General features: G+C 34.3%; 1 protein-coding gene across 1 annotated transcript in view; it reads left to right on the top strand.

Annotated features, from left to right (window-relative positions):
- The first annotated feature begins 8,369 nt into the window (after positions 1-8,369).
- Positions 8,370-14,298, top strand: part of LOC131055006 (L-gulonolactone oxidase 2) — a 31,790-nt gene continuing 25,861 nt past the window's right edge. Inside the window, exons 1-4 of the mRNA XM_057989607.2 lie at positions 8,370-8,616; positions 8,811-9,113; positions 9,209-9,268; positions 9,510-10,409. Coding sequence (XP_057845590.2) covers positions 8,370-8,616; positions 8,811-9,113; positions 9,209-9,268; positions 9,510-10,409 — 1,510 coding nt within the window. The remainder of the gene's footprint in view (positions 8,617-8,810; positions 9,114-9,208; positions 9,269-9,509; positions 10,410-14,298) is intronic.

The following is a 14,298-nucleotide window of genomic DNA, read 5'->3' as shown; positions in this document are numbered from 1 at the left end:
TTTCAGCTGTAATTGCCTTACCAGCCGGGCCATCACTATTATTGTCATCTCTAGAACTAGCAGGAAGCTATTTCATTCTAAGATTATTTTTAAGCAACCATGCATTGGTGTTTTCCAAAATAGGAGAGATCTTTGAGAGATAGATTTACTTTCCTTTTTTTACCATTGCACTGGTAGGAGCGGGGAGTCGACAATCTTCTTTTCATAATAGATAAGGTCTATTATGTCATCAATATCTTCCATGGTCATTGAGATCTTTGCTAAATCCAAATTTTCAATTTGTTCCAGGGTAAACCGACTGAAATCCATCCTTCTTATATCTTCTTCATTTTGATAGTCTGCCCATACATCTTTAAATGTATAGACATGGGTGTAAATCCTCTTGAGTTTGTTCTTCATGCCACGAAAATTAAAATTGTTCCATGCCTTGAATCTTCTCATGGTGTTCCATTGCATTTCTTCCTCCATGTTTTTGGCTTTGGGGTTGGTTAGAAATGAGTACCTGCCAATTGATTATGGGAACTTCAAACCAGTCTTATGTGCTTGCAATCGCTTTTCATGCACATAGATTAGTTGTCGACACAACTCCATGAGAACGATCTTGTCAGAAGGATACCTTGGTAGATTAAAGGGTTCACTTGAGAAACATTCGATCCAGATGTAAGTGAATGTTGGGAACTGAAGGAAAATGCATCCAAAATGAGACAACCTGTTATATGCAGCCTCTAATAATCTTTTCTTCTGCAGGCTCTTATCAAACATGCACTTCCACATAGCAAATAAGGTATCATTAACTTTTCTAAAGTGGCTACCTTGATTCTTGATCGTAAGTTGATCATAGTATTCCCAGACAGGAACTAATCTCCTATCACCTTTAGTGGACAAACCTAGATATTGTCTCATTGAAGCGACTACATAAACCAGGTAGGAAGTCATATAAAATTTCAATGTTACTTTGACTTCTTTCAATTGTGCATAAAGTGCATCACTGATCTGCTCACCCCAGTCAATCCTAGTAGCCCCTTTCCTGATTATATTCATGTAGTAACACATCCATCTTTGAAAGTAGTGAGAGTCCTTTAAACCCTTCACTCTTGATACCATGTTGACCATTTTGTTATACTCCTCATTGAAGTCACTCCTGTGAAAAAACTTGGGCCATCGCGAGGTGGTGAAATTTATGGCAGTAAAGAGGTACACAGTATTGATCACTTTCTTGCATTTGGTCTCATTTTTCTCATAGTACTCTTGAGCACTTTCCTAAGAAATGTCAGCTACTTCTTCAACTAGAGAACCTTTGAAAACACTGTTGAAGAAAACACTATCCAGAGTCATGATGACATTTTGATCAGCATATCTAACCTTTCTTGTATTCAGATCGAAGTGATTTGCTACTGCAAGTACAAATTCTGGATCATGACCTGCAACTGGGAAGGATGCATATTTATGCAACTCTGATTTGATCAGGTTTGTTAGGCGGGCAGGAGCTTTCTCAACTCGGTCAATAAACTCCTGCATACTGAAATGTCCAATTTCTGTATCTTTGATCTCCTTGATGTTTGAGTCTACTGAACTTTCCGGGTACAAATTCAAGTATTTGTCATACTTGTACTTCATCTTTTTTGTTGATGTTTTACTTGGAGAAGATTCCAACTGGCTCGAGGAAGGCTCTGATTTATCGTGAGAGGGCTTTGACATTTTCAAATGATTGGATTCAACACTGAGGATTAGCTTCTTTGATAGTTATCATCATCAATAAAATCAACTTTTATCAATTGGATCAAAAAATCGGACTCAAAAAAGGCTTGGAAGTAAAACTGTCAAAAATAGCAAGTCAGGGAAAAAAGTCTGATTTGCACATTAAGAGTCAAAATTTGCACATAGGACTTTAAAGTCCGATGTGCGAGGAGATATTTAATTGCATATCGGAATTTAAAGTCTGATGTGCAAATAGGGGAAACTCATCGGCACATTGGACTTTAAAGTCCGATGCGCAAGGATAAAACATCTTTACTTGCATATCAGACTTTAAAGTCCGATGTGCAAATAGGGGAAAGTTATAAGTTGGGAAAAAATCATTAGCACATCGGACTTTAAAGTCCGATGTGCTAGCTGGGGGAAAAGCAACCGGTTGACATGTCGGGTTTTAAAACCCGACATGTCAACTGAAAAATCTCTCCCCTCACATATCAGATTTTAAAGTCTAATATGCGAGGTTTACCCTCCTGCATATAGGACTATAAAATACGATATGTCAGGGATCTCCATTGATCAGCCTACATATCAGGCTTTAAAACTCAGTGTGCAGGCTAGGAGAAATAAAGGATTAAAAGGGCAATCAGATTTTAAAGTCCAATTACCCTCCGAAGGCAACAACCAAGCAAAACCAAAAACAAAGGTGAAAAGGAAAGGGAAAACATGGAGGACAAGGAAAAACATGAAATAAAATAAAAAAACCTACCTCAATCTGCCACGACGAGAGAAAAATCCAATGGAGACTTGATAAATCCACAAGGCCGACAAGCGAGAATGGAGGGGGGAAAAGGAGGCATGCACAGAGGGGAAAATGCAAATCAAAATGAAGAAATAAACCCCCAAAGCTTAATAAATAAACACCAAATTAGCAATTAATGCGATATTAATTACCAATCACGCAGTACGTGTCGGACTTTAAAGTCCGACATGCAGGAATAAACCCTTGCAAGTCGGACTTTAAAGTCCAACATGCAACTTTTAACCGGAAAACCTACAAACTGGACTTTAAAGTCCAAACTGTAGGGGAAGGATTACCTACAGGTCAGACTTTAAAGTCTGATCTGCAGGGATAAAAACCCAACCTTTGCACATCGGGTTTTAAAATACGATGTGCAATTACCTTATAAAAAGAAAGGACCCTGCAGGTCAGACTTTAAAGTCCGACCTGCAGGTAAAACTGCAAATCTTTGAAACTTAGAAAACAATAAAATGAAAAGCAAAAAAGATAAATGAGCTAACCAACGAAGTCGATCAAGCTCTCTCGGAGATTTCAAGGTACGAAATAGACCATTTTTGTAGGGTTGCCTCACGCTTTTGGCCGCGCTGAAATCAAGGACAACAAAACCATCAATCCTAGATTCTCAACAATCTTTATCACATATAATTCAATATATTTATTGACGTATATGTTCATCGAACCTATTCTATATAGGTTTATGCTAGCTCAAACAAATGTTATTGCTTAGTATTTTCTAGATTTGATTATGTGAGTTTTTTAATTACCACCATTTAGGATTAAGCACAATGATCCATCATCAGAGTAAGATAGCAAGAGAACACAAAAAATGTGTATAAATGATCCATAAAACAAATGTTTACAAATTTTGCATTTATTTCTTCAATACACTTTGCATAATCATTCTTCAAAAAACACCCCTAAATTTGTTATTCATTGTACTATTGTGAAGTTAAGCCCCAATCATTCTATGATAGCCAAACACATCTTGTGCTAACATCTAAATATTTTTCTTTACTATACATATATAGAATTCTAAATTTTTAAGTAGCCATTTGGCTAAGGATAATTTAAATAGAGTTGAAACAAACTCCTTAATGTTTCACGAGGTGAGCAATGGGAAATGTTTAAAGTTTTATACCATATGAAATATAAATTAAGCTTCAAACTACCCAAATCTATAGCTTTTGCACCCTTATTCCAAATACTTCATAAGAACTCATAATATTATAATAATTTAAGGCATACAAATGATTGAACATTTTTTCTAGAAATTTTGAATGACCTTTCTTATTTAGTTCAAATTAATGTTGCTACAAGATACATTTTAAAGTGTTCCAATGCGTTCTAAATCACAATGGATGAATGATGTGGAATTTATCTTAAATGAAACTCCCACTAAATGCCAAATCAAGGTGTGTACATTCATCTTATTGTTTTCATTTATTCAACTTGACTTGCAATATTTTAGTAAATTTGCATAAGACAAACAAAAAAAAACAGGAGGACAAAATCCAAAGCAACAAGGAGAGTATAAACAAATAGACCTAAATAATACACAATTTCATAATAACACACGAGATGTGGGCTTCTAGCTTGTGAGCATTCATTTTGAACTATCATGGCCTGCTTACTAATTAGGATTCTTATCAAGACATTATCTACTTGGTTGATACATACTATAACTCTTTATCTATGTGAAGGCTAGTTGATATAAGTTTCATATACCCATGGTGACAACAATATAGAGGATAACTTTTATTTCGTAACAATTCCTATATCTTCCTTGAAGTTTGAACAAAATTTATGAAAAAAAAATGAACAAGAAGTTTCATGTTCTGAGATTTATTTTGCTTTTCAAAGATTATTCCAAAAAAATATTTACAGCCCAATCTAAAGATTATGGAGAAGTAATTCTAGTCTTTCTCCATAAGGATCTTATTTAGAAATGCACCATCTTAATAGGTAGTTTATTTATTCAATCATTAAATATTTTACTGATGATAATAGGATAAGATAACTAGTGACATACAACATACAAAATCTTCAAAGAAGTAGACTATCTTGTCTTTGTTAAGATAGTTCAACCTATTAAGAAAATGGATTTTGCAAGCCCATTTTTGATCAAATCACATACTAAAAAACTCCTTTAAGATCAAAGAAATTGATTTAAAAAATGGTAAGAAATCATCATAATTATGAAATGTTGCAAATAGATCCTTGTTGATTTCATTTATTGTCTCTCATATCCTGTTTAAACATAACAACCAAGAAATTTGGCATAATGGTCTAAAGCTTTCTTCATTCCCTTGTTACAAGAAGCAAGAACATATATTCAACTAAAGAAAAAAAATATGGTTTGTATTCCATTAAATTTAAATTTTTAGAGTATGAACTAGTATGTACCCCAAACATGCAATAAGAATGAAAGAATCCTTTTACTGCCTAGTAAAGCTTATAATAGTATTCCTTCCTCTTCTCGTTTTACTTCCTCTCCCCTTTACTTTAGATAATTTTTCCCAAAGGGAAAATAAAAATATAAAAAATCCCATTGATAAAAAAAATCCTTAGATACCTTAAAACAAAATTCCAACTACTAGACATAAAGATTAAGTGTATAAACTTTGCTAGCATCCTCCTCATTAACTCTCATGCAAGATGCTGAAGCATCTTCTAGAAACATAGAGGAGAGATTTATAATATATACACATTTTGTAAAATAAATTTATTGCAAGATTTTTCTAAAATAATAATATTAATATATATTTAATACTTATTTTATTCTATCCTTTTAAATAATATTTAAATAAAATAAAAATTACCTATAATATCTCTAGCAAGTATAATAGTATTCATTAATAAAATTAATTATATTTCTTTGTTATAATAATTTAATATCGAATATAATGTTTTGAAAATTAACGATATACACCAAAAAATGGAAATTCATAGAACTTAGCATGATATACACATTCCCAACAATACATGCTTGAGATGAATTTGGGCCACTTACGATAATAAACATGCATGTATGTATATATAAATATCACAATTATATATGTACATAGTTGTAATGATGAACTTGTATTCCACATTATTTCCCATTTAATTTGGGCTCATTTTGATGAAACGTTTTAACAACACATCAACAAGTAGCACACTCTTTTACTAATTTTGGCTCATAGCCCAACACGAACATGAGCTCTCTAGATTTCATTTCTAGAGAACTATATGAAATTAACCAACACATATATACACGTATCATATGCAACATGACTACATGAATCTAATTTGTGCATGTGATTCCATCATGACAAGTTACCGACATCAGCTAAAACCTTCTCCTTGATGATACTCTATCTCCAACTTGAGAGAGTGTGACTAGTTCTTTTTAGACTAACATAGTAAGTAATCACCATCATAATCATTCTTACTTAACCCTCAAGCAATAATTAAAATAATTCAATTTTTCTTTCCTAATTGATTGTAATTAAACAATTAAGATAGTAACTAGTTTAATGATTAAGCTAGACCAATTATACGAGATGTTATTGTCATACCCCATGCATAAATATTTGTAGGATTTAGTGTGAAGACTATGAAATTGCTTAGGAAATCCATTGAATTAATGACCTAGAGGTGGCATGATAAACTTTGGCCTTGATTTGGTTGTTTGTGGGTGTTAAAGTGTATTAATGGCACTCCTAGACCTATTCTATAGAGTTTTAGGTCCCTCAAAATGCTTTGATAACTAAAAAATATTTAAATGTTTTTAATGCACATCAATCATCATGGCCTGCCTTAGGACCTATCAAGCACCATTTTAATAGTTCTTAGTTGTTGAAGCTTTGCCACCCTATTAAAAATATTCATCTATTTTAGAGTTTAGGGATTTATCAACAACAAAAATTGGTTTTGGAACCACCACAAACCACTGACAACTAGACATCTCCTTGCCTGTCTATGCTTGTTGGAAAAAAATATTGATGTTTGAACCTCCATTCATAACTTAATTCTTATTGAGAACCTTGTTGAGGATAAAATAGGAACTTGAAACCTTGGTGTAGGTTTCTAGTTTTGAAGGAATCTCCAACAAGCCCGTTTTATCTTTTTATTGTTTGTTAAAGGTTTACAGCCCAATCATAACCCTTCGACAAGCTTCATAAAACATTTTCTTTGGCACTTAGAGGATCAAAAGTCTACCACAACGCTTTTTTTTCTTCCTCTTGTCAAAGGTTCTTCATGATTTTGAAACTATGGTGCAGGTTCTAAGTTCTTTGAAATATGCTTAGATACCTTTCTTCCTTATGTTCCCTTATGTTGAAGGTTTGTTGTCCATTGGAAACCTAACGCTTGAAGGGACTTATACATCAATTACGAACCTAAGTAGTTCTTGAACCAAATAAATTTTGATTTCTTCCCACTACACCTTAAATCACTAATAAAGGAAAATCTTCAACTTCTTCCTTTGAGGTCAAGGCCAAATGATACAAATAGAGGAGAAAGGCTAACAAACATCCACAGTTAACAATTAGACAAAGGAAACCTAGCGAAATTAACTTACAAGGACTTAATAAAATTCTACAAAGCCCTAACATGACTCAAATGGAGATATTTCACATTGGTTATCAACAAAAGTGGAATGAGGCATAAAATGACAAGAAGTTTTTAACCTCGACAATTGTTAGTAAATTGGCAACTATTAAGTCACTTGCCAATAAATCCAATGGGTACGTTGAGAATCAATTAGATTGATGAATGTTTAATAACTTGTTTGTCCCTTAAGCCTTCTCATTAGATAAGACTAATGTTTCTCTTACATTAATCTATAAGTTGGAAAGATATGAGATTGTGTCTTCAAATGCCCTAGACACACACTTTAAACCATTTGATTTATTTATTGATGAATAATGATTACAATCTAGAATAATCGACCTAAGAAAAACCTATATTTCCTTGATAATTAAATATATTAATATGATTCAAACATATAACTTTACAAAACTAGTGCAACAGATTTATCCATTAAAATTATAAATACTAAATATATTTTATTGTACAAATAATATATTTTTCTATAAAAGGAAACAATTTCCACACCTAAACAATATTTTATGACCTAGAATAACTTTTTAGTATTTTCCAGACTTGAAAGCAGTTTGTCAGCTATCTAATCAATCAAGTTTTAGTATCTTCAAAACTTTGAAAGGGCACTTAGACCAACTAATTTTATTTTTACCTTTGGAAGGGCACTGAGACTTTTTAGCATTGAAGCAAAACGAAATCTATACGAATCGTAAAAAGTTGAACAGTGGGGATTGTGTAGGCTCCATATCCTAAAATCCACACATACCTGAACACGAAATGCACACCAGCATATTAAACTTTTCCTATATAGATTCCCCATCAGCAGAAATTATATGATTGTATTCATATGTTTGTGATGGATGCCTCCTTCATTGTGATTGTGCTCCTCTTCGATTTTACCTTGGGTTTGCAATTAGCCTGTATGCCTCCTCCATCAATAGAATGCAAAATAAACAATGGAGTCCACATCTATAATTCTCTGCACATTTGGGATGACCATGAGACTTGTGTGCCTCTTTCAGTTGAAAGCAATTTAGGCCATGAATGCCAGATATTCAATTTTTGGGGTTTTTGGGATGACCGAGGAACTTGTGAGGCTGCAAACGCTGCCTGGCCAAAATAAGAATTCGAACTTATACTGGCAGTTGCCCATGCAGTTAAAAACGAGCAAAACATTAGAGTGGTGAGTGGGCTGGTTCACAGACTATCAAAATTAACCTGTGTAGGAAAACAAGGGCTCATCATCTCCACCCAAAACTATAATTCAGTCATTGCAATCAACAAAACTGCAATGACAATTACTGTCCAATCCGGAGCAATGATGAAAGATGTGGTTGAAGAAGCTGCAAAGGAAGGACTGGCTCTGCCTGCCATGATTTACTGGAATGGAGTTTTGGCAGCAGGAGTTGTTTCTACAGGAGCCCATGGCAGTGGTCTGTCAGGAAGAGGAAGTGGGGTTTATGAATATGTTGTTGGGATGAAATTGGTAGTCCCTGCGCCTCCTTCCCAAGGATATGCAAAGCTTATCACACTGAGCGGTGATTCTCTCAACTCGTTAATTGTACTGCATGTGAATTTAACCATTTTCCTTTTGTTTCATTACTCTTTTTTTTTTTGGTTGTTTTTTTGTGTAGTCAGTTTTACAACCTAGCTTCTCGCTTTTCTCTATTATGATTGCTTATACTTTTGAGATCTATTGACTTAGAGTTATTTCTGTCTGTTTTCTTGATAGGATCAGATCCAGATCTGAAAGCTGCTAAGATATCTCTTGGAACGCTGGAAGCGATCTCTGAAATATCCTTCGCATTGCAGCCTATGTTCAAGACCTCATTTTCAGCCAGTGTGAAAGATGATAATGATCTAGAAAAAGAAGCCGAGAGTTTTCTAAGAGCCAGTGAATATGCAGATATAAAATGGTTTCCCTCCCATGGGAAGGCAATTTTCGTGACCAACCAGGTTGTTTCTGTTGATGTACCTGGAGATGGCCTCAACATGGCAGTTGGCAGTCCAATCACAGCTATGAGCGTTGAAACAAGTGCTTATCACTTGGAGTGTGATCTTCACACTTACCCACTAAAAAACGTTATACTGTCTGTTCGCCTGTAAACCTATTTGGGCAAATCTGTTTAGTTTTAGGGTATGGGCTATTGAAGTGGGAGGGAAAGAGAGCAAGGGCAATATCACGCTGTGGTAAACTTCTATTGTAGGATGTTAATTCCAAAACGGTTACAATTCTAAATTTCAGCAACTGTTTTAAGTTTGTGTATTGCAGTCTAGAAGCTGCCTACTAGGTATAAGCTATTTGAAGCGAGAGGTGAGAAGAGCAGGGTTAATGTATTTGAAGTGAGAAATAAACAGAGCAGAAACAGAATATGGGCTATATAAATACATCTAATATTTAACTGGTAATCTTGCTTTTTCTGCTATCCAGATGACGAAATCCAAGCAAATGAAGATGTGGATGCAATCTGCAATGAAGTGGAGCAGGTATTCTCATCCGCGACAAAGGGTAGTGGCTTCTTGAATGACGGGAAACAGTTCACAGGGTATCCTGTAATTGGATTCAATCATCGGATGCAAGCATCTGGTGGGTGCCAAGAAAGTCACCCTAATTATCAAGATAACCAGAAGAGCTGCACTCCTACCAAGATTCTGGATAAAAATAATACAGTCTGTAAGTGGGATCGACGGCTGCACACTAATGTGGTCTTCGACGTGGAGCTGAGAGTATCAATGTTTCATCTCCATGAGGCAATTGAGGACATAAAGAAAATAAGGGATTTGAGTCGCTCAAGCCTGTGTGACCGGAGTTATTTTTCTGTCAGTGGAATATTCATGCGTTCTGTTAAGAAGTCAGGTGCATACCTTGGGCCTGCAGAGGATCAGGTAACTTTGGAGGTGCAAACTTATCGGCCAAGGAAAGCAGGCATACCCAAGTGGAATGAAGATGTGTTTCAAGAAATTCAGCAAATGGTGATAGAGAAGCACAGAGGGGTACTGCACTGGGGGAAGTCTGGAGGTCACTTGTTTGATGGTGTCGCCAAGCGAGCTGTAAACCTGGAGAAGTTTCTCGAGGTGAAGGATAGGTTTGATCCCAGTGGAGTTTTTTCTAATGATTGGACTGATGGGTTGTTTGGGATCGGAGGGAGAAGAGTGGAGGAGTTCAGGGATGGTTGTGCTCTGGATAAGATGTGCAAGTGCAGAGAGGATAAACATTGTGCTCCAGAGAAAGGATATTTCTGCGAGAGGGAAGAATTTGGAACAAGGCTCGTGTTTGCAGGAAATCATCTTGATGGTGATGGTGGGTCATTCCCCGGCCTTGGATACCCAGGTCTAAATCAATTGCAAGTGCTATGTTGATATATCCAGATTATATAGATAGAGGAAAGATTATATAGATAGAGGAATGATCACTGGTAGATGAACAATAGTAATTTATTACTTTATTTAAATAACGAAATTTTTTTAATTTATTTTTATTAATGTTTGATTATTAGAAATGGATGGTAAGTATTTCTACAACTTAACCATTTATTTTAATTTAGAAATGTCAATTATCTAGCCTTGTCAAATTATGAAAATGGGAACAACTTTTCCTTATAAACTAATTCTTTTATCAAAAAATATAAGTTCTCTACATTAGATCATATCTTTAGACCCAAACCCGTTTTTTAAGGATTCATTTAAATTTTCTTTGTGTGCATATTCCTTTCAAGCAATCAAGAGTTTCATAATTTATAGGCATAAGGAGAAAATAAAATAAAAATCATCCTTGCATCCAAGATGAGATCATTGACATTTTTTAAATTAAACAATTAATTAAATTCATGCTAACAACTCTATACATGTACACTAGTATGACAAGTATATCTCATACATGTATACCTAATTTTCATCTCATACATACATGTGTACCTAATGTTCATCTCATACATACATGACATTTATGTATCACATGTACACATGATTATCAATTAACAAAGATGAGCTAAAGTGATTCTATTTTATGTGTAAGATCTGCTCCAAGGCCACCATTTTTTTTTTCTAACATTGATTTCGAACTTAATTGACAAAATCTTTTCTATCTAGCTTAGAAGTGTTGATTTTAAAACTTCTTCATTCACCATGGTGGTGATAACTTAGCATCAACTCACATATGCTTACACTCAATATTATTAAGTTCTCATAATAAGGGTAGTCCCTAGACCCATACCTAAGCCTCAAGGATTCATTCGTGATGACCTTACCTACGTATAGTCTTATGGGAATTCAGAGGCTTTGTAGTCCGCATTCAATGTTAGATGGAGTTCATTCTCTCTTCTTGATGAGGTATCCGATCTCTCTTTAAACCTTGACTATTAGTTAAGTGAATCTATTAACTTAGCTTCATCACAATAAAGATACGCATTGTCATTAGGTGTTTGTTTCATACACATCATTACTAATCATTAGTTGTACCAATTTACACATATGCATAGGGGTCATATCAAATATCACACACACAGAGCGATTGAGTAGCTCATACACAACACAGGTAGACAAGTTGACTAATTTTGGCATACATCACATGTACACAATATGAGTAGCTCCAACATCTATCACAAAGATAACAATGACTGACTCATATAGTTATCACAAGGATAATAATGACTGACTCATTTTGACATTGCAAAAAAAATAGTAAATGGCTCAAATGCACTGACTAATTATCTCTTGTCCATAGTGCATCCCAGAGAGAAAGGGAATGTTAGATTCAGTGTATCCCATACTACACTGAGGGTCTATCCTCAACCCAACAAGGTAGAGGAGTTGGTGCACCCCATACTACACTACAAGTTGGTCCTCAATCCCCAGGATTTCCACTAATAGTGAACCAACCTAGTCTGGTGTATTCTAACTTTAATCACCTAACGACCGTTAGCGATAACTCTGTCCAGCCAAGATTTTGGTAATGCTTCCCTTCAAATAATAAAATTAAAGAATAGCTAGGTAATTGTAAGCAAGTTCATCGTATAGCAACCCATACTATAACCCTTCCATCCACATAGCTCGTTATCTCATTTTGAAACCTCATCCCATTCTTCAACATGAATATCCTAAAACTCTTATAGGTTCACCTCCTTGAAATAGAGGTTGAGTTGATCACCTGATTTGATTTTTTACATAAAATAAACTCAATCCTAGACCAAGATGCCATTCCATAATGGGGTTATAAACAATAAATTGCATTATAATAATCATAGTCACTACATCCAAGAAGCTATATATGCAGGTGCAAGTCATGTAAGGTTTAATTGACTAGCTCTAATTGAGCATGATTAACTTACCCAAGTCATATTTAGGACATATAGCATCACTATATCTTTGTATCATCGTACAAAGATGCTTATTTAATAATATGAATATTAATATTCTTAACTTTCTAATCTCTTCTACCTTATGGAATAATCCAATAATATGTCTATATAATATTTGTACTCATCAATTATATCTAACTGTGATCTTAATGGTCAATAATAAGATATTGGTATATGTCACACAACATGGTTACAAATGGCTTATAATTACACACATCTTCGTATATTCTCAATATTTAATAGTATCTAAAATCTCATAGTTTGTTGAAATAAAAGGCACAATGATACCAAGTCTATGAAAGATGGGTAATAACTATCTAGCATTTTTATTGTTCTTAAATAATGACATCATAATCCTTAATAATATTTCATTAAATATCAAGCACACTAGAAGCTTTTCCCATATGAAAGCAATCTAAACTTTTAGATAGAAGTTATGATCTAGGCACATTTCTTAGCCTTGAAATAATAACAAAATGGCTACACAAACATTTTATGCCACTAAACTAGCTATAATCTTTTGAGATATTTGTAACCCAATATAAGAAGTTTCGTACATAAAGAAATACAGTCATCAAAAAAGTGTTTATTAAGTGATGCCATGCACATGATTATAATCTTGGATTCTTCAACAAGGCCAAAATCCCTACTTGAATACTTTTCCTTACAATATGTGTGTGTGTGTGGAGCGAGAGAGAGAGAGAGAGAGAGAGAGAGAGAGAGAGAGAGAGAGAGAGAGAGAGAGAGAGAGAGAGAGAGAGAGAGAGAGAGCATACAAGGGGTTATTTTTGTGAGGATCAATATCCTTTTCCAATTCTTTTCATCATAGAGAGAGTCAAGTAATATTAGTTAATACCCATTAGCTCATAAGTTGCATGCTTCTATGTGCAAGTGGACATATTTCATAATTGATTATGTAAGTAAAAATCACAGAGTATCCTTCTTCTACTAATTAATATGTCTAATAGAATTGCTTTCAAGTTGATTGATTATTGATATTAATAAATGACACTCATAATGTGAGTCAAAGTTACTTTACATTCTACATATTTTATAGATAGAATGAGACATTGGAATTTTTTTTTTTATTATTCAACATTCTACATGTTGCATGGGAATATGAATATTACTTCATCACTATTAAAATTATGAAATAGTCTCATAAAACATGGCAAAACCATTTAAAGTCACTAGCATTTTTAGTTATCATTTTCTATTTGTGTCGTATCCTTTATTATAAATCAGATTGAAAATTATTACTTAATAATGAGAAGAGTAAATATTTCAAACCCAATAGTATTTGAAAGATGTTATACTTAGCTTTGGGAGAGTTGAAGATATCCTTGATTCTAGTATTGAAATCTATATTCCTTCCTCCTTGTGCCTCTATTGTTGTGTTTCTGATTCTAATTCTACTTCCTACTACTAGGATTCCTCTTCTCACATCCTACTTCATACTACTGGGATTCCTCTTCTCACATCTTACTTCCTACTATTGGAATTCCTCTTCTCATATCTTACTTCCTACTACTGGGATTCCTCTTCACACATCCTTGTAACTCTCCTCCTCCTATGTCACTGAAGAATCCCTCTAATCCTTATACATTGATGGATGTACATGCCTTGTTCCATAGCTCTAAGGGTGACATAAGCAGAGAGAATGCTAGCACAGGTTGTAGATTCTAGCTCTAAATCTACTAATTGTATTAGCTTGATAGTTTCAAAATCCTTTTCAAAAAACTAGTTTATATGTATACTAAATTCATTCCATTCCATGAAACCTCATTTTTTTGACATTATGGTAAACAATTCACATGCCTTGTATCTAATTGGAGTTTCTACCTCCAAGTCTACTAAAAGAGT

This window comes from Cryptomeria japonica, chromosome 7 (genome assembly GCF_030272615.1).
Source record: "Cryptomeria japonica chromosome 7, Sugi_1.0, whole genome shotgun sequence".
NCBI lineage: Eukaryota > Viridiplantae > Streptophyta > Pinopsida > Cupressales > Cupressaceae > Cryptomeria > Cryptomeria japonica.
This window is presented reverse-complemented; position numbering and strand designations above follow the sequence as displayed.